A 20804-nucleotide genomic window follows, 5' to 3' on the forward strand; every position below is an offset into this window, starting at 1 on the left:
CGGCCGGACCGTTTCTTTTTTTTTTGTTCTTTTCTCCTCTTCTTTTCTGTTTTATTTCATAACTTTTAATTTAAGGATCCAAATGAGTTCAAATTTGTTTCTAAAAATTTGTAAAAATCATAGGGTTGTTTTACTAAGAGAGACAAGTTTAAAAATCTTTTGAGACGTAAATAAAATAAAAGAGCACATATGCTATGGTAACAATTATGTAATTAGGGTTTTTAGGGTTTGACCAATTAGGGTTTGTTATTTCATTTGACTATCAAATGCATGAGTGATATGAATGCATGATGCTTTTTAAATTTTGAAAACTTGGGATGTTACAAAGACGAACATCACCAAGCCGCCACCACCATGGATTATCACCTCCCGTTTCTCATACATCATCACCACGTCGTCGTCCATGAAGATGGCAAACGAGAAGTTGAGCAAAAGTACTCCAAACTATACTCACACATACGTAGACATTGCACTATACTAGCGAGTCATTTATCTATCCGTGTATGTAGATCGAAACAAATACTGTCAACATGAAAGTCATGCGGAATGGTGAGGTGAACCTACTCCTAAAAGGAAATTTCAAATGGTTGAGCGTGTGCGATGAATTTGGCAAAATTCGCTTAAAACTTCATACAGGAAATTGACGATTTACGACCAACGAAACTCGAAACCAATTATGAGAATTGATTTGTAACACCGACACGCATCTTTTTTGTGTACAACTTATTTTGATTCGAACTATGTTTGTGTTGATTTGAGGAGAGGGTGTGTGGAGTAGTGTAAGGAAGAGTACGTGCAGCCGTTGCATGGCGGGAGAATGGGATACACCCGCTAGGAACTGCTGAACTGGGTATTCCTCTAGGACCTGTTCCAGGGGTGCTTTAAAAACCGGTTCATTTGCAGGGTGCTTAAAAAACCAATTCATTTGCAGGGGTGCTTTAAAAACCGGGTGAGCCTAGAAACAGTTTTGTTTCTCCAGCCATGAAAAATGACCCGGCCAGACTACCAAACCCGCCCTACAAGTCTGAGGCAGTGCTAAGTTTTCGGGAAAATTAGTTCTATACCATTAAAAGATCCAGACTTTAGAAAAAATACCACTCAAAGTTTTGTCTTTAGAAACATACCACCCAAAAGCTGCTCCGTTATAGCTTTGTAGCATCACCGTGAACTCGACGTCAACTATAGTAGAAATATGAATCGATCAGAACATAGGCACCGCCGCACCGGCTGTCTGCTGGCGCCATGCTCCTGCACAGATTGACGCTCTGGTCGTGAGAGATTATCTTTTCCAGGAGCTATCTCCATGCCTTGAAAATTCCCATCCTACTTTTATGTGGTGATTCCTGCTCTAGCAACGACAAAATCGTCCTCAGATCGAATAACGGCCATCCGCCATCCTCCAAATTTGGCTGTCAATGTTCTGCTCTATTTCTCCTTCTAGGTATCTTGGAATATCCTTGCAACAACCGTTCTACCCACCAAGTTTCGTGTGTTCCTTTGCCTTGAACGCGGGGAACGAGAATGGCGTTCGGTTCATGCAGCCATCGGCACCCTGATCCTCCCGGTCGTGGTAGACCTCGCCAAGCCCCAACGCGTGTTCTTTTCTTGAAGCTGGGTGAGTTCGTGTGTTCTGTTCTGGTTAAAATACATTTTTTCTACTCTAGTTGACGTCGAGTTCACGGGGATGGTACAAGCCTATAACAGAGCAGTCTTTGGATGGTATTTTTCTAAAGACAACAGTTTGAGTGGTATTTTTCTAAAGTCTGGATCTTTTAATGGTATAGAACCAATTTTCCCTAAGTTTTCTGTTTCAGGTATTGTCAGACCGTGGTACGCGCACATGATCACATCGAATCTGAGTATCTGACCGTGAATCCGTGATCACCCGGTTCGCGGACGAGCGACACCGAACCAGCCTCTGGCCTCACCAGGCTCGACCCGCGACCGATCTGCCTTCCTCCCTCTCCAGCCCGGCGCGATGTTCCTGCGGCGCCTGAGCACGTCCGCCGCCGCGGCCCTCCGCCGGCGCCGCCGCGGCGCCAAGGACGACGGCCTCCTACCGGCCCTGCGCGCGGAGATCGCCCACGAGCTCTCCTCGTCCCCCTCCTCTTCTCCCCCTTCCCTCCATTCCCAGGTACCCTTCCCCCGCCCCATCCCCCCACCACCGATGCACCGCCCCAATCCAGCGCCACTCACGCACCCCTCCCCATTTCGCAGGACATCAACGACTTCGCCGCCGTGTCGGACGCGCCGCGCGCGCAGGACGTGCTCCTGCGCCGCCGCGGAGGCGGCGACACCGAGGAGGTCCTCGTGTCCGCGCTGCTCGCCCCGCTGCGGTTCGAGGGCGACGAGCCGCTGCCCAGGGACGCGCTCATGAAGGTCTTCGTCAGCAAGCCGGGGGTGGACCCGCTGCTGCGCTTCGACTGCCGCGCGGTTGCGGGCGACGGCGACGCTGCTGCTGGCTACGTTATAACCGCCCTTTCGTATCACGAGTTCCCTGGCGACGGTGGCGACCGCAAGTATGAAGGGCCCGACTTCAGGTAATGTTCCTTGCGTCGCTTGGTTTGAATTTCTGTGGATTTGTTTACTGTGTGTATTGGTTAGAACATAGGAATCGTGAGCTAACGGTGTAGAAAAGAGATTGTGTTGGATTTGAATAGAAAATCAATCCATTGGGATTTGGCAGCACCATTTCTTTGATCCAAAGTGCATTTGTATGCAAAAATGATCGGCATTTTTAGGATGTTTTTTATTGGAATTCCCACGGCAGAAATTCTCATGAATGGTCCAAGGAGGAGCCTGTGCCTTTGTTCACTGAAATTTCTCAATATCTGGATGTAGCTAACTAGCTATAAAAGAGTTGGTTCATATAGTTTCTTGCTGCAAAACCTGTGCTATTAATAACTGCAAGTCTGAAACTCTAGTTGCAGTCTGTGGAGACCACTAGTCTTAGTCCTAAACATAATGACGAGGAAACACTCGCAGTACTTCCATTTCCTTAGATTTCCTTGCGTTAGCTGTAACCATCATCTTATAAAGGAGATTTATCAGGGCTGGGTTGTTGGACAGATAACTGCTTGCATCACAATTTTTGGTTGAATAGTTGCTTTCCTCTCTAATATTCCGATAGCAATTCAGGTATTTAGATATTAGATCCGTGCAGAGGTTGTTGGTCCTTCTTTGTCAAGAAATACTTATGCAATATACATTTGTGCGATTGCTTTGATTTGGGCACCAAATTTAATGATAATACACCCCAAAGCAGATCTATATGAAGGGTGTTGAAGTTTATCTTGTAGGTTACGCCTAACAGTCAAAGATCATTCCCTTACCTAAATTTCTTAAGATTGCTGCTCAGGGTGCAATATTGGATCAAAGCATTAAACTGTTCCTTTAGTTAATACAAATTTGGAAGTAAGATTGCATCAAAAGTACAGAACGAATGTAGTGTTGCACCTGACTGGCCCAGGTCATGTACTTATGTGTACTCCCTGGCATGCAACTTGTGCTACCAATTTGAACCGTTACCTCTGTCCGTTGTGAAGTTCGAGGCACGAGAACATATAGAGATTTCTCGATTGATGGTACGGGTAGAGATCAAAATAGATGGCAAATCACCAGGAATGGCATTGCTTGAATACTTTGCAATTAAATACTGTGAATTAGTGAAGAGTAGGCTGTATTGAATGGGGCAACGTATCGTTTGTGTAGGGATCAAAATAGATGGCAAATCACCAGGAATGGCATCGCTATTTTGATGTAAGGGCTCCTTTGATTCATAGGAATTGCATAGGAATAGTGTAGGATATGAATCCTATAGGAAAATTTCCTACACATGTTGATTGATTCATAGGAACATATCCTATAGGAACTAATCCTATAGGAATCTTGTAGTGTAAATCCTATAGGAAAAAAACATGAGGTCATACCTCATGGAAAATTTCGTTTGCTACAATCAAACACACTTTATTTTCCCATAGGATTCAAGTAGCCCTGACACTCCAATCCTATAATTTTCCTATTCCTATGATTTTCCTATCCTATGAATCAAAGGAGCCCTAAATGATTAGGTTAAATCAAATTCTTTGGCAAGACTTTTGCTCTATAAATATGGAGGAAATAATTCAGGATATATGAAATCTTATTCATCCATTTGTACTTTGCACCGTTCGTTTGAGCACCTCTTGGGCTGTAACCCATTTGATGCACATTAAGCTGGGGCCAGACTGGGCTTAAGATGGCCAATGCCTACTTCCTACTTTTTTGTTCTGTTGTTTTATTCAACAAATAACGTGCTCAAAGAGCATACTAAATAGAGGACATGCATATGCTATTCAGTTACATACAATGTTGTTAATGGTGCCCTATGGTTTCTTCCAAGACCAGGTGCGGAACAAAAATTTGGATGCGGCATTTTATATGTATTTTGAAGCTAGTTTTTTCTGGAACTCATTCATGAAATCCTCTGCTTGTGGTTGATAATTATACTAGTTGTTTGTATGCATTATGATCATGTTGTTCCACCATAGACAGCTCAAAAAGAATGAGCTGTTCGCTTGTTCCTTTCAGATCCCACACTACTAAGTGACATTGCTTTTCCTTCCGTCGTGCAGAGATTTGGATCCTAAACTGCAGACTGCGCTGAAAGAATACCTCATGGCAAGAGGCGTTAACTCTGAACTGGCAAACTCACTTCGCGAACACTTGCTGCAGAAGGAGCGCGTCCAGTACGTGGGCTGGCTCAAAAACTTGGAAGAAATGCTCACGAAAAACAATTGACCTAGTTATCGGAAAATGGATGAACAAGAGAATGATCATTGACCTACCTAATCCTCCTCTGTTCAACTTTGCTCTTCGGTTGCTAGTCTGTTACTGATGAATCGTTTGCTTCATGATTTTTTGCTATGCCAATGCTGGGTCAGGTAAATGTTCTGTGCAAGTGTGATCACAATCTCTGTTAACTTCCCATTCTCTCATGAGATAACTTTGTACTGTCAAGTTCTGTGCAAGTGTGATCACAATCTGCATCTTGTTGCTGTTTGGTGATGCTGGATTTGGATCATGAACTGTAGCGGTGATGCTGGTTTTGGTTCATGAGCAGATGAGCTGAACTCCTTTTGTCGTGCCCTCATTTTCCGATCATAAATTTCAGTAAATTTGCTTCAAGCCCTGACTCAAAGAAGGAAGTCCACTTTTGGTCTTTGAATTCTTGTGAAAGTTCACTTTTAATCCTAGAATTCTGTTCGGTTTAAAATAAACCTTGAACTGTCATAATTATTCAGTTTTAGTCCTTACCCTAGTTGAGCCAGACGGTTTAAAATAAACCTTGAACTGTCAGAATTATTCACTTTTAGTCCTTACCTAGTTGCGCCAGACAAATATCTACCACAGGTGGCCAATATCTCAATGCAATGGTGCAAGAGAAGAGAGACGGCGATGCCAATAGAGGGGGGGGGGGGGCGTCACAGGATATAAGGCCTTTTGATTGTGCCGCGTGCCTCAAAGGCCTTGTCGGTCTAGTGGCTGGAAGCCATCCCTGTCCCATAGGGCTTCTTGCGTGCGCGTTGAACGCAATGTGTGGTAACCACATGACGAGTGGCTGCGCTAGTTCCCTAGGTGGGCGCAGGGTGGGGTCGCATGGTAGGGTGGGGGTCGCATGGTAGGACAGGATTAACGCGCGCCACCACCCCCTCACCCTCATAAAAAAACCATAGCGCTACCCAACACCGAGAGAGACCATCATCGCCATGTCAAACCACCGCACCGGAGGCGCAACCGCGAACGACTTTGCGCCGTGCAGCCTAACCATCTTCGAGGCGAGGGATCGTCCCTCTGGACATGTGCATTTCGCCGGTGCCCAAGATCGGTAGCGACCGGTGGTGGCAGGAGATCCACGACCACCTATGCAAGCTGTTGGAGGCAGAGCGGACATCTCCTACATGGGACAGCGCCTAGTGGGCCAACATCTTCCTGGTGCGACGGGAGGAGGAGGAGATTGCAAACCTCAACCGCCCTCATCGGACCGCCGAACTCGTACAATGCGGCGGGACACCATCGTTTTTGGGTGCCCCAGTCCGCACCTCCTTAGGAGATCAAGCGCGGTGGATCTTGGCTGGAGATGCCACCATTGCCACCAACAAAGCCAATGTTCCTTCCGAGGGAGACGATGATGTCTTCTCTTTCTATGATGTCTCGCTCTCCATCGTTCGGGCCGACGCGCTCCTCGCCGTCCATCGGTGCGCCTCCCCCTATACCATCTCCAAGCTAAAAGTGAAGGAGGAGTTCGCTATACTGGCGAGGAGACGCTATCCCTAGCGATGCATCTTGATTTACTCACTAATTTTCTGAAACAGATTTTTGAGATGAAAGAGTGGGTACTTGATAACTCCTAAGATTAGAAGCAAAACTAAAGAAAAATAAGAGAGAAAGAAAAAAAGCACCAATGTGGAGCATTGCACAACCGTAGGTGCAACGGCAGTTGACGGTTCCCCCCTCCCCAGCTCTTGTGTGTGAACACTTCCTTGAGAGTTTCTTTCTCTTCGCCGGCTCCCCGCTCCCTCTCCTCCACCGGCCTCACCGGCCAGAATGACTAGGAGAGGGGAGGCCGGCTCCCCATGTACATAGTAGTCTAGGAGTAGTAGTTGTTCCCCTAGTGGAGTTTGGCGCTATGCCGGTGGATGGAGAGCTCTCGGTGTTTCCAAGCGGCGTCGGGTGGCCGACGATGGAGATCTTGCTGGTGGCGGCGGCGTGGTTCGAGTGGTTGCTGCTCAAGCTTCTCCTCCCCCAATCCAAGAATAAGCTTGATGTCGAGGTCAGGGCCCCAGATCTAGGATTTTGGGTCATGGCTGGTGCTATCTACAGATCGGCGACGGCTGCCCAAGATTGGTGCCTCCTGTTCGTTGCTCGCCATGGTGGCGAGAACAGCTTGGAGCTCCTGGTCTCCGACAGCCAGCTCCCTGATCTGCGCCAGGGGAGTCGTGAAGCTGCTCCCGGGAGTTTTCCCACGGCGGTCCTTGGTCTGCAGCCGTCAAAACTGGTCGTCGGGCAACCACTCTCTCCTCCTTCGTCGGCGATGGTGTACCCCGGCCGATGAATGTTGGTCTACAACAACCTCCAAGCCAAGATGCCACTGCAGAGGCCCTCCTACTCCAGCACAGAATGCTCCTGGCTCATCACCTCAAGTGGTCTTGTCCCCGGCGGTGAGGCGCTCGTCTGTATTGTGAGTTATGCTAGCGGTGCCTGCGGCGGAGGACTGGTTTGTAATTTCTCCGTGCTTTGTAGTTCTTCTTGTAATTGTGACTCTTGATACAAGCTTTTAGGTCCCTCTGTTAAACTTTTTTTTACTACCATCCGGAGTCGGACCCACGTCATCACACGTGTATGGCGTGACCGTCGTTAACGGATCAGAACGCCCTCGTGCCAGGGATGGGATAAGATAACGAAGGCAGCAACCGCCTCGCGCTCACCTCCCACCGCTCCCCTTTCCCACCAAAACCCGCGTGGCCCTACGCCGTCGGGTCGTCTCCGACCACGACTTGGAAAAGGTCGAACGCCACCGCCGCACCGACTCCTTCCCGGAAACCCATCGCTTCAACCGACCTCCGCGGCCTCTATAAATACCACCCGATCCCCCGTGGGTTTCCTCGTACCGGAGGATCTGATGATTTCTCCTCTCTTCTTCTTTCGTGCCTCTCCTCCGGTAAGCCCGCAGGTATGGTCTGTCGGTTCGGATCTCGCGTTCCAAATGTCGATGCTGTTTGTTTGATGATGATCTTCCAGGCGAGCGTATCCATTTGGTTTCTGGTGCTTAGTCCGTTGAGATCTAGGTCTTGGTGATTCCCGCTCTGCTCCGTAGCGTCGGTATTGTGTTCTGAACTATGCTGCTTCGATTTAGGGTCGTGGCTAATCTATCATCATGTGCTGATTGCTGGGTGATTCAGGGTCGTGGCTTATATATTGTATCCTAATTGCTCGCTTTTTTACATTTGGCCAGAATAATGATTCGTATAGTTGTGATCAGTCCGTTTGCCTTTCGTTCCTGTTCGGTATGGTGGATTGCCCAGGTCGGTTTAGTTGATTCCGTGGAGGTGTTTGACATGATCGGAATTGAAGGTTGTGGTGTGAATTGGTCTGTTACTTTCAAGGTTCATTCAATAGTGTTCTGCTTTCCGATTGGAAGAATAGTGGGCTGGAGACAGTTCGGATAGTGGAAACTCTGCATATTTTGCTTTTGATCCTGTTCCTTCATGACTTGGTCTGCCTGGAATTATTAGACATAGTTGGAAAAGCTTTGCTAGATCTGCCTGGAATTGCTTGCTTTCTCGGAGCTATATATTTGAGATTATCTGATGGAGGTTGTGCTATATCATGGGCCTTCTTATAGAAGGTAGATGCCAGGATGGTGTAGTTTGGAAATGTTTTTTGTTCAACTGTGTGGACATGCTCATGGCGAGGTGATTCTTCCGTGGTGACATTTGGTTCTGTTTGGTCAGTTTAATTTCTAGGAGGATTAATTAATTTTGTTTGGAAAGTACTTTAATGGTAGTAGAGGTATCTCTTTGAAGTTGTCCGTTTGAAGGTTCTTTGAAGTGCAGTAAGATGTCAAGTATTCTTTGAGTTGTGTCTGCTGGACTAAGTTTACTGCTGCTGTTTTTCACTTGGGTGTTACCGTCAAGGTCTTGTTCAGATTCATTGCAAAAAAAGGTGTTATTCAGATGTTGCTACTGCCTAGAATCTTCTCATCTTTTATGATGATATGGCCTTCGCTAGTATGGTTGGATATCTACTTCATGGTGGTTTCTGCTGGTTTGCGTGTTTAATGAAGTGTTGGATTAGCTAAGTAGATTTAGCTTGTTAATTTGAACCTGGCATTGTAATATATGTTGTACATAACTGTTGATCACACATCTTGTCTGATGTTGGAAATTGTAACTGTTTAATGATATATATGGATGACCCTGATTTAGTTTTCTATTGTTAGAGTTGTTACCATGGATGGCTTGTTTTTTTACTTGGGTGCATTGAAGTTGTAATAAAATATAGCTTGATCTTGTTTGGCCTGCATGTATTAAACCTAATTTTGTATCAAATTCAATATGAAGTTCCATCTTTGTGTGCAAGTTCATCTATTAGATTGTTGGGAGCATCACGTATATATGTGCGTGTCGAGCATTTCATTCAGATTTGATCTTGTCCTTTAATCTTTAACAAGTTAATTGATAAATAAGTTGCAATGCTCATCATATCTCATATATATATTGCTGTTTAGCCATTTTAGGATTCATTTGTTGATCCAACATCTAAATTTCTATAACATGTTCCTTGGCTATGCATTTATTCTTGGCTCTGTATTGTTCGTTATGTTTTATCCTATCACCATTTTAGTCACATGGTTCAGTATTAAGCTTGGATTTATGTGAGATAAGTAGGTGTTGCTCTTTCTGTAGTCTAGTTTCTGAACCTGATCAATGAATTAAGTTGTTTATGTGCTTCTGAACTTAAAATTATTTTATTACTGTTAAATGATATATATACATGACCTCATTTTGAACCTGGCCTTCACTGTGAGGGTTTGAATTACTTCATCATGATTTAAATTCGGCTTCTGCTAGTTTGCGTGCTTAGCGCAGTGTCAGATTAGCTAATTAGCTCATCGGAATTATATACAACATATAAGCCTGAAAGAGTTGTTACCATGGATGGCTTGTTTACTTTTCTGCTCGGATGCATTGAAGTTGTAACTAAATATAGGTTGATCCTTTATTTGACTTGTTAAACCTAATTCTTGTGACCCAAGATCGACATAAATATCCAGGTTCATCGTTGTGCAGGGTTTATCTAGTTGATTGTTGGAAGCATCGCTTTGTTGAGGAGTTTGCTGATATCAAGTTAATAATGAGCACATTGAACTAAATTTTATGTACCTGTGCATGGAGCTCTTCATTCAGACTTCAATGATTATGTCCTCTATTCTTCTTGAACAAGTTAATTAATACCGTCTAACTTTCATATTATGATTCCTTGGGTACGCATGTAGTCTTGGTTCTGTATCCTTCTTCAGTTTATGTATTATCCTATCACCATTTTAGTCACATAGTTCAGTGTTAAGCTTAGGATTATGTGAGATAAGTAGGTTTAATTTATGCATCGTTCATTTCTGTAGTATAGTTTTTGAACCTGATCAATGACTTACGTTGTTCAGGTGCTTATGGTACCTAAGATTATCTTGTAGCTTAAATGATTTATAACAATATTATCGTCTGATTTGGAACTTCATGCTGGCCTTGTACTATGAAGAACATAGTTCAGTATCTTGCTTGGGGTAGATCTTTAAGATATCTTCACGTGTGATTTGGAACTAATGTTGCACATAATTTTTTTTGTTACACATCCTGTCTGATGTTGCATACTATAAATGTTAAATCATGTAGGGATACTCCTTGTTTACTCTTGAAAGAGATGTTACCATTGATGTGTAGAGTGCTTCCTTCTGTGATCTTGTCCTCTTCTCTTATTGAACAAATTAATTGATAAATTAAATGCCGTGCTCTATCTATGTTGCTGTGTTCTTGAAGTCATGCACAGATTGCCTTCTAGCTGTCATTGTCATATGGGTTGATGTATATTTATCCGGTGTTCTTTTTTTTCGCGAAAACGCAAAAGCATTGCGTTCCGATGCATTGATAGAAAAGAAGGTTATATGTACAAGTCCCCTAGAGGACACACCCCGCCATACAACTCAACCCAAGAAAACTAGTCTAGGGGAGGAGCTGACGGACACCCCGGGCTCCCGCGTCCGCCCATAGCCGCGCATCGGACCTAATGTCGTTGAATAGGGATGTCACCGAAGGCCGCGCATTGTCGAAGACCGCCGCATTTCGGTGTTTCCAAATCCACCACGCCGTAAGCATGATAACCGACGAAGTTCCTTTGCGCAGTTGGCGGGGGGCGGTCCGCACAGCCTGCGACCACCACTCCGCGAAGTCACCCTCCACCGTGGGAGGACCTGAGGTGGATCGGATCCACGAGAGGACCTCAAACCACACCATCCTGGAGAAAGAACACCCAGTGAGCAGGTGCGCCATGGTCTCCACAGCCTGATCGCACAGCGGGCATGTAGGCGCATGCGGTAAGCCCCGCCTCGCCAGCCTCTCACCCGTCCAGCATCTGTCCATGCAGGCCAGCCATATGAAGAACTTCACCCTTGGCGGCGCCCAAGATTATCCGGTGTTCTAATTTACTATAAAAATGTTTCTTGGCTGGCTTTTTGGTTCATGAGTGTATATCTGAATCTATTCCCGTTTTCAGTATAGTAAGTATTGGTTTATTTGGAATTTTATAGTTCTGTTGGATGGTCTGCATCCCTTTTATGGTTTCACAACGTGATCATTGAGTTAAGTTCATGTGCTTAGGTACTTGTGTTTATGTGTATTCCTTAGTTCTTAAGTTTCAGTTCCTATGCTGCACAACCTTATTTCGTGAATTTGGTGTCTCTATTATTTTATTCAGCGACAATTTTTCCATGAACCTTTTTACGTGCTAAGTAGAAGTTAGTATCCTATCATCTTATTAAATGTCTATTGTTCATGTGAAACTATTGTTGAAGACAATTTGGCTGACATCACCTGAATAAAAAATGATAATAAATAATAGGGATGCGACAACTTCACTCATGCAGTCATGCTTACCTTGTTTTGTTTGGTATCTCAGTATTTTCAAAACTAAAGTATTCCATTGCTTGGCTAATAAATATCACTGTTTTAGAAAAAAAAAGAGGGCAAACCATTTTCTCCAATACTCCAAAAAACCCTAGTTTTAGACATTTTGGTTTCAACACTGTTTCCGAAAAAAAGAGGGCAGACCTCTTTCGCCAATACTCGAAAAAAAGAAGTTTTAGACACTTTGGTTTCAAAACCGCAATATTTGTTATGGCTTATGTCCGAACATCTCAAAGTATTTTAAACTATAAACTATAGTATTATGAAGAAACTTCAAAATTTATCGGGCTGCCAAACACACCCTTAGTTTCTCAATATCCCTTGGTTATTTCTCAAATAATTGTATCTGAAACCTGATTACCTCAAATGATATTTACTTGTAACTTGTATGTTTAGAATTTTCTTTCTGATGTTGCTTGCCTTTCTCCCATTGCTGTTTGAAAATTGTATTAAAAGCTTGTTAGTACCGTGTTTTCAGATTGTTGTGCTAGTAAAAATTAGCTTATTCTCTTGCTTTTTCTCCAACATTCTGTATTAGCTTCATCCATTTGTTGTCTTCATGTGATGTTTGTTTCAGCTTTGTTTTGTATCTATGTTGCTCTCATGATCTTTTCATCTTTGTTGTACAATGTCTGATTTAGCTTGCCTTTTGCCCCTTATCTGTCTGATATTGTAAGCATGTTACATAATTTGATGACAGTGTTATTATATACTCCCTTCGTTCCTTTCTATAGTGCCTATAGATTTTTGGCATTTGTTTCAGAATATAAGGTTGTAGCTTAGCTTTTTTCAATTACCCCCTCCCGGCTCAGCTCCCAAATTTGTTATGGTAAGTTAGGAAGATATGGATTTCCCAAATTTTACGTTGATCTCAAATCGTTTAGCTAGGGGTCTTGTGTAAAAAATACTCTTGCGCTAATTTCCGTGCCAAAAAACTATAGGCACTATGAATGTAAAGTGCTTCATTCTCAAAATCAAAAACCTTGGATTGACTTTCGGCATTCTGCTATCTACTTCAACAACTATGTCCCTAATTCATGTGATGTCATCGCAAGTTTTGGTTCCTACAATATTATATTTTTATGGCTTTATTCAGTGTGTTGAAATCATTTATGTATCTTGATCATTTTATTTAAGTTCACATTTATCTTTTAGATAGATTATGTTACATACTAAGTAGAAATTAATATTTGATGATCTTATTCAATGACTGTTGTTCACAACTTTGTAGCTAATGTTATGAGCTTTGCTAAGTACAAGTTGTATGTTCTATGCTTACATTGTCTAAGATAAGTAGTAGAAGTATTTTTTTTTATAAAAGGTAGAAGTTGTATGTTCTATGCTTGCGTTGTTTAAGACAATGTTTTAGATGTCCCCTGAATAATAAATAATAGATGTCCCCTGAATAATAAATAATAGATGTCCCCTGAATAATAAATAATAGAGATGTGGCTACTGCCACTCATGCTTATTTTTAATTTCTGAATTTTGGTTGTTATGCAGATCATTTTAGATAGAACCTAACTTCTGCAGTTAATATTTACTTCTAACATTTATGTCTGCATATTTTCTTTCTGATTTCTTGCTTTTTCTCATTGCTGTTTGGTATTTGCATCACAAGCTTATTGCGCACTATAATATTTATTTAGTGTTGGAGTATTTTTCAGCCTCTTTTAGTATGGTTAGTTGTTGCTATTTATTCTGTTACATTTGTGTGTTAGAATCAAGGTTATTAAGAACTATGCCCTTCTAGTTTTGAGTTTCTGTGTTGTTTTCCATTATCTTGTTTTAAAATCTATGTAGATTTTCCTGTAAATGTTCTCCTTTTTGTACTTTGTATATCTAATATTTGTATGTACTGTCGTGGTTCCAAATCTGTTACCTCGTAATGTACCTAATTTTTGTTACTCAAGTTTCCATCTCATAATGTATCATTCTTGACGTATGACTTTCTTTTTCCTAGGTACATCTAGCTTTCACACCTGTGTATGAATTTTATATGCTTGCTTTTCCTGTTTCTTCTAACTGCCCTAAAGATTTACTGAGACCAATTGAGTTACAGTTCATGTCCTCTGATCAGATCGCACTGTTAATTTGTGATGTGTTGTTGTGTCCACCTTCAACCTTTTGAAGTTTTGTGATGATTGAAGTTCTTAAGTAATCTCGCTCTATTTGGGTGAAAACTTTAATTTGCAGTTCTTCTTAACTTGGCATGGTAGCTTTATTGATATTCTCTGTTTTGTGCACCATTGTGTATGTATTATGCCTAAATAGATGTAACTTGTTGATAAGGCTAATCCATGTTGACTTGTATTGTTGTCATTACACATTCTATGTTCCTACTATGTAGAGGAAGTGTTAGAGCCAAATTATTCATAATTTGCAGTTCTTCTTAACTTGGCATGGTAGCTTTATTGATATTCTCTGTCCGCATTGACTGTTTTGTGCACCATTGTGTATGTATTATGCCTAAATAGATGTAACTTGTTAATAAGGCTAATCCATGTTGACTTGTATTGTTGTCATTACACATTCTATGTTCGTACTATGTAGAGGAAGTGTTAGAGCCAAATTATTCATTTCAGTGTATCGTTTCTGATTGAGGATTGGTGTAAGGTATTTAGATGTCTCGTTATGAATGTTGTTGTACTGTCATTTGCTACTCCTTAGGCTTGAAATTCCAATTCCATATCTGTGCTTGACCTGTTGCGACTTCTCTAAAATGAACGTTTTTCTTTTTATTGGTAAACATAATTATGTATCTAGTTACATAGTTAGGCTGCATTTGGGGCTATATGCGACCTTGGTCCATGTTGTTTATGGTTATATAACCTAAGTTAGATTACTAGTTGGGCTGAATTTGGGGCTATGCGACCTTGGTCCTTGTTGTTTATGGTTATAGAACCTAAGTTAGATTACTGAGCCTCAGTTATATTGAGGTATAATTTGCTTGCGATGTTCTTTATCTAAGGTTAAAATTATTTTCTAGTTTCTCGTTCTTCCAAATTATGTTAATGTTTATTTTTATTTACTGTTTGTTGGTTCCTCACATCCGGATGTTCATTTTCTGTCTGGTATATTTATGAATGAGTACTTCTGTTCAAAACTATACATGTTTGTTTGCAATAAATACAAGTCAATTTCTACTTCCTCTTTCAGTAGACCTGGTACTCAGTTCTTATTAATCGTCGTTGTGAATATGGCTGTACTTTTAATATTAGATCTTATAGTGCCTTGTATTCTTTTTCTTGTTGAAGGTGTCTCAATTTGGGTTACTTGTCTGAATTTCTTTGGTGATCATGTGCAGTCATGATGCAAGGTGTTAATTTGTGTCTGCTGATTTCATTTATGAGAGTAAAACACCTTTTGAGGATTTACATTATATTGGGCGTACTTGATGTCATTTACTATGTAGTTGTGTAGGTAAGGATTGTTTTGTTTTGAATGATGGTTAGTTTCGTATTCTACTTCTATGGTTGATCTGAACTGCCTACATTAATATTGACCGCAAAATTTTGGATTACTTATGTCCCCATAAATAATCTTCATCTTTCTTTTATTATATGTTCTCAATTGTTGCATTAGGTGTTCATTATAGTCCTCTCAGTTTGTTGTGAACTATAGATCTTCAACAAGGGCCTTCCTGTTTTGGTTGCTTCTCCATTTTCAGCTAGTGGTTTGCCCTGTTGGTATGTACTCCATGCATTAGTTTCATTTCAGGAATAGTTGCTCTTGTTATTTTTCTATATGTTTGGACGCATGTATGGGGAGGGTGGGGTGCGTAACACTGCCAATGCCGGTCCCAAGCCCGGATAAAAGTGGAGGGAGCACAAAGTTAGTGACAGATAGTGGCATTTCATTTTGTTGTGTGGATATGTGTTTTATGAAGTAGCATTTTTTAACAACCAAATTAAATAGCCTTAGCCTTCCTGTAGAACTGAAGAGGAATACCCTTGTTAAGATCTATAGCCTGGAGACTGATTATCCCGAGGTTTAAACCAGTTGCAACTTGACCCTGTCAAATAGCTGTCGTAACCTGTTGCCTACCGAGACAGTGGGTTAATGTTCATCGCTCCAATAGACGTTTGGTAAACAGTCTGCAGCAAAGACAAGACACTGGTGAAAGATGTAATCTATTGAAGTCTGTGATCCTTGATTTTCTTGTCTGGACAATGTTTTTTTTTTCAAGAACATGCATGAGACTTGTGTGTTTGGTATATTAAGAAAGAGAAGGTGTTTTGACAAGACCTGAACTTTCAAATCACATGCGATTGAGACCTCTCTCCTCACCACATATAATTCTATCTCCTATAACTTTGGCCGGACAACTTCAGAGTACCACGGCCAAGCCGAGGCTACTTAAAGATGTGAAGCACAAGATAGGAAAGCTGCAGTGGAATGCAAAACCTCTGCGGAATTGTGAAAGCCTTGTTCATGTACGAGTGTACGACCAACCAACTGGCCACTTCCAGCCAAGACAAACTAAGGGGAGGATTCCAGATGTACTCTAACGGACCTTGTCAATGAGCTACTCAGTCATGGACGGCACTAGCTCTGAGAACATACGCGATCTGACTGGGTAACCACAGATGCGGCCAGAAAGGCGCCATCCTATAGGGGTTTCTCGGAAGATTTTGAAAGTTCCTCAACTTGGTTCAGCTCAGCTCAACGCGACACAGCACAATGACAGAAACCATCCCTATTGGCGGTTGTAGCGATGCTCCAGCCTATGAGAACTAGTCAAATTCCTTCTGTTTCTTGGGCCAGTTAAAATATGTCCATATTGCTACATCTTTGCCTTTATATAAACCTCATTAGTCCGCAGAACGACACCAACCCGAAAGCTAGCAGAGCAAGATCATCAAGATGGACATCCGTTCTCTCCTTGTATTGCTCGTTGTCTGCTTGGCACTCCATCTCGAGGGGGCGAATGCCCAGTACGGCAGCTCCCCCAGCAACGGAGCGTCGGGGGCTGCTGGAGCAGGGTACTCCTCTCTGTGTGTGGTTGCCGTTCTGCTTGACTAATGATGTCGATGTGTGATGTTCTTGAATATACAATGGGGATTGGATTTCTGCGTTTATGTGATTGTGTTGTCCACCGTGAGGGTTGCTGCTAGTCCACTTATTTGTTGCCAAAGGCTTTCGTGCAATCAATTTAGAAGGTCATGGATGATCAATGCTTGTCCCTTGATCGTACGCATTCTCCCTCCAGGTGATGATCTCTCGCCTGACGACGTTGACGCCCGTCCCTACAATGGGCTCCAAGCTGAGCACCCAGTTGATGCTGCCAGGAACGATCCTTCGCCAGAGGATGGAGAAATGGAGGTGATAATGCGGCTGCAATGTGCGGCCGATGGACCCTGACCACCCCCACGCCTAAGAAACTGCAACCTTCGGTGGGGAATGGTGAATCTTGCTCTCTTCTGGTTCAGCCCGTGCATGTCCTGAACTTTGTTGTAGGCAATGTCTCTGAACCCAAACTGTCTGAAGAATTCGACAGCCACTCTGAAGATATATGCCACACTGAGTCTCTTCTTGCTAAAGAAGAGGAACCTGGCGGTGGCTCTCCACTTGATCTTGCTATGACTGCTTAGCTTCTCAAGGAGGCTAATTATTATGATGAGGAGATTGTATTCACCATTGACAAGATAAGAAGAGACTAGCAAACCATTCAAGCTCTCCACAGAAGGTGGGTTCTAGCACTAATGCTTAAGGTGGACATTGCCAAAGCATTCGATTCAATAGCTTAGTCCTTTTTGGTGGAAGTTCGGAGGCACAAAGGTTTTGGGCCTCGTTGGCTGGGAGGGTTGCCCTACTAATGTCAACGGCCTCGACAAGGGTTTTGGTAAATGGGCTGGCCGGTGAGCAGTTTTGGCATGGCTGTGGCTTGCATCAGGGCGATCAGAGCTCGCCACTGTTCTTCATGTTGGTTTTCAATGTTCTGAATGCAGTGTTCAAAGTTGCTGAGGAAACAGGGGTCTTTGCATCGCTAGCTGCGCATGGTATAAGACACCGGGTATCATTCTTCGCTGACGACGTGATTTTGTTGGTTAGAACGGCAGTGGGAGAAGCTGCCGCAACCGTCCAGCTGTTGCACGTCTGTGGAGAAGCCTCGGGGCTAAGGTGCACAATCTAGCAAAGAGTTCAGTATCACCAATCCGCTGATCTGGTATTGATCTGCAACCTGTACCGGATGTCTGGATGTGCTTCGTTGCCCAGTAAAGAACTTCCCAATTCAGTACCTGGGATTTCCCCTGTCAGTGGTTAGGCTGTCGAAATCCGAGTTGCGGCTGTTGGTGGCTGGGAGTGTGCGCATTTGGATTGCATCGGTCCCGAAGAAGAGTGGCAGGCTAGTATATCTCAACTCAAAACTGGCGGCGTCTTCAATCTATCATATGCTCTCCTTGGACCTCCCTCCTTGGTTCTTCAGCACGACTAATAAACTCCTTAGAGGATTCTTCTGGTCGGCAACTACTGAGGCTCGGAAAGGACATTGTGTTGTGGCATGGAAAACGGTGTACACCCCAAAGGAGCTGGGCGGTTTCGCTGGATGTCAGTGATGGACAAGGATAACCCATGGTTTGGTTTGGAATTTGAAATTACTGAGGGAAGAAATGTTCCAGAGCTGCACCAAGTGCGAAGTGGGAAATGGAGAGATGTTGTGTTTCTAGACGGGTATATGGCTTGAAGGCAGGAGTATTCAGCAGCTTGCACCAAACCTTTGGGGCTTTGTAAGACCCGTCGCCAAGAAGTTGATGGTAGCGGGAGCCCTGAATGGCAACACTTGGGTGGTGGATATCAGAGGTACGCTCACTGTGCTGACGATCGCTCAGTTCCTGGACATTTAGGATCTTGTACGCAACATCATGCTTGAAGAAAGAGAGGACAAGATCACCTGGAAGCTAACCATAGCTGGAGTCTATACCGCCAAATCAGCATACCAAGCTTTTTTCACTGGCAGAACTAGGGAGATGGCAGCTACGGAGCTCTGGTCTGCCGGCGCGCCACTGTTACACAAGCTCCACATTTGGTTTTTGTTGAAAAACAAGTTGTGGACGGCGGATAGGCTGCAAAGAAGCGGTCCGCAACACCCTCCGGAGTGCCCCTTGTGCTGCCAGGAACCGGAAACTGCAAACCACATCACCCTTCAGTGCTCCGTTTCTCGACATGTTTGGTTCACAATCTTGCTTTCGTTCAGGCTGCACCGTTTCACGCCGGCGGCTGATGCGGATTTGGCGCTTTGGTGGTCTTCTCTGTCAGATGCAACAATTGGGTTTTTGACATTCACCACCTTGCCAATGGGGGTTTGCAGGAAGATAAAGGCGGAGTTCCAGCTCTGGTTGAGAGCTAAGTTGTGTGGAGTCGTGGGTGAGATCGAGTAGTCATCCTTGTCCGGTCTTCCTATATTAATATACGGAGTAGAAGAAACGCAATGCTCTTGCATGTTCTTGAAAAAAGAGACTAGCAAACCTTACAGGTCTAGTAAGTTCATGATCCTTCATGCAGGTGACATTCGTGCCCATTTGCATTTTCTACAGTTTCGTCAACTCACATGAGCTGGTTGAGATCCTCATTTTGGGGTTGGTTTAGGGCAGTACATTTGACCACATTTTCCCCCCTTCTAGCCTGTTTATGATTTCAAATCTACTATATTGCTCCTATAGACCTTTTGCCTCTGTAGTAGAAACAAACAAATCTTGATTATGTGAAGAAACTACATGAGAAGGCAAAAGAGAGCATATCTCGACGCGTGCTGATGTTTGGTGATGCAGGATTTGGACCATGAAACTGTAGCGTTGATGCTGGACTTTGTTCATGAGTATATGAGTTGAACACGTTTTTGGTACGACGATTTCCCTCATTTCTCGTCAACCCAGAATTAACTTCGGTTTCAGATGATGTCTTCAAATCTTAGTGGCAACTCATGACTAATATGAATCACGAAGCAAATCTGAACCGCTTGGAACATTTTTTTAGTAGCATCCCCACTTCTAAATGAAAAAAATCTTAGTTGCAACAATCTAACTTGCAACATATATGCACAAATTACGATGCAAATCAAATGGTGTAAAGGTTTACTGAGTCGAGAACTAGCAAATCCCTTTCAATGAGAACAATATCAACAGAGGGCATTTCAACATAAGGTTGATAACCTTGTCCCCCCTTTCTTTTGTTGAACTTCCTCCGTTCTGAATTATATAAGATATTTTAGGTATTTCAATGTGAATTACATGTAAAATGAAATGAAAGTTTCGACCGTCGTTGACTATGACTAACAGCCACGATCAACTATTAAGATCTTCGTGACTATGGCAGAGTGGTACACTCTGCTCTCTGGCGACCTGTACTCTAATCAAAAGACTAAAGGCTCCTACAGAAGCCCTTGACATATGAACAACAAAACCTATACATGTAAACTGAAATGAGTGAATAGATTCACTGAAATGACGTGTAGATATATAAAACTCTGAAAAAGATAGGATGTACTAATCTATCCTGCTGCCTTTGAGACAGAAGCCAAAACCGACAAGAAAAATAGAGAACAAGCAACTGCAACCCCCTTTGCCCTATGCCAGGACGCTCCACGATAGCGCCTTCTCTCGATTTGTTTTCCTTAAGATTTGGCTCGTCGCTACGCATGCGTTTGTTGGAGCTGAGCCACCGATTCTAGATTCTAATGTACCCGGCACACTGCCCATAGGCGCTAGCTGAAGGTGGCCCTCCATGTCATGGTCTATTTTTTTTTTGGCGTTAATATCATGGTCTATTTCTGGTGCGGATTTTTGTGTATGTTGGCAGAGCATGGTTTCTTTCCCGTCAGAAAACCGGGACACATGATGCGCTTAATATAGTCGAAGAAAATGAGTCGCAGGGCACTTTCTTTATCTTTAATTCTCTGACTGATGTTGGGCCCTTTCCTCAACGTGCCCACCTGTAGCGATGTACTGTAGATGCATGGTGTAACAGCAGACTGGTCCTGTTCATCTGACCATCTATTCTTGATCCAACGTTTAGAAAATGGGGACAAGGCACCATACTGTTCATTGGTGCCTTGCCTTTGTCAAGGCACTTGATCTCAATCCTCCC

The 20804-nt window shown here is 43.2% G+C and overlaps 2 protein-coding genes and 1 long non-coding RNA gene across 3 annotated transcripts; 2 read left to right on the forward strand and 1 right to left on the reverse strand.

Moving 5' to 3' along the window:
• The first annotated feature begins 1888 nt into the window (after positions 1–1888).
• Positions 1889–5115, forward strand: LOC127299894 (uncharacterized protein At2g39795, mitochondrial). Its single transcript, XM_051329931.2, has 3 exons — positions 1889–2134; positions 2218–2540; positions 4614–5115. The coding sequence occupies exons 1-3, from the start codon at positions 1979–1981 to the stop codon at positions 4777–4779; spliced, it is 645 nt and encodes a 214-aa protein (XP_051185891.1). The 5' UTR covers positions 1889–1978; the 3' UTR covers positions 4780–5115.
• A 2161-nt stretch (positions 5116–7276) lies between these two features.
• On the forward strand, positions 7277–8973 carry LOC139831024 (uncharacterized). Its single transcript, XR_011744997.1, has 2 exons — positions 7277–7860; positions 7994–8973. It is a non-coding gene; the product is annotated as an uncharacterized lncRNA (long non-coding RNA).
• A 1784-nt stretch (positions 8974–10757) lies between these two features.
• LOC139831597 (uncharacterized) lies at positions 10758–11174 on the reverse strand. The gene has a single exon (XM_071820895.1). The coding sequence runs from the start codon at positions 11172–11174 to the stop codon at positions 10758–10760; it is 417 nt and encodes a 138-aa protein (XP_071676996.1).
• Positions 11175–20804: the final 9630 nt, after the last annotated feature.

The sequence above is a fragment of the Lolium perenne genome, chromosome 5 (genome assembly GCF_019359855.2).
Source record: "Lolium perenne isolate Kyuss_39 chromosome 5, Kyuss_2.0, whole genome shotgun sequence".
NCBI classification, from domain to species: Eukaryota; Viridiplantae; Streptophyta; class Magnoliopsida; order Poales; family Poaceae; genus Lolium; species Lolium perenne.

Excerpts from the sequence above, each read along its gene's own strand:
- LOC127299894 (XM_051329931.2), top strand. The coding sequence starts at position 1,979 with ATGTTCCTGCGGCGCCTGAGCACGTCCGCCGCCGCGGCCCTCCGCCGG. Across the intron at positions 2,135-2,217 it reads CCCCTTCCCTCCATTCCCAG|GACATCAACGACTTCGCCGC; the intron begins GTACCCTTCCCC and ends CCCATTTCGCAG. Across the intron at positions 2,541-4,613 it reads TATGAAGGGCCCGACTTCAG|AGATTTGGATCCTAAACTGC; the intron begins GTAATGTTCCTT and ends TCCGTCGTGCAG.
- LOC139831597 (XM_071820895.1), bottom strand. The coding sequence starts at position 11,174 with ATGGACAGATGCTGGACGGGTGAGAGGCTGGCGAGGCGGGGCTTACCG.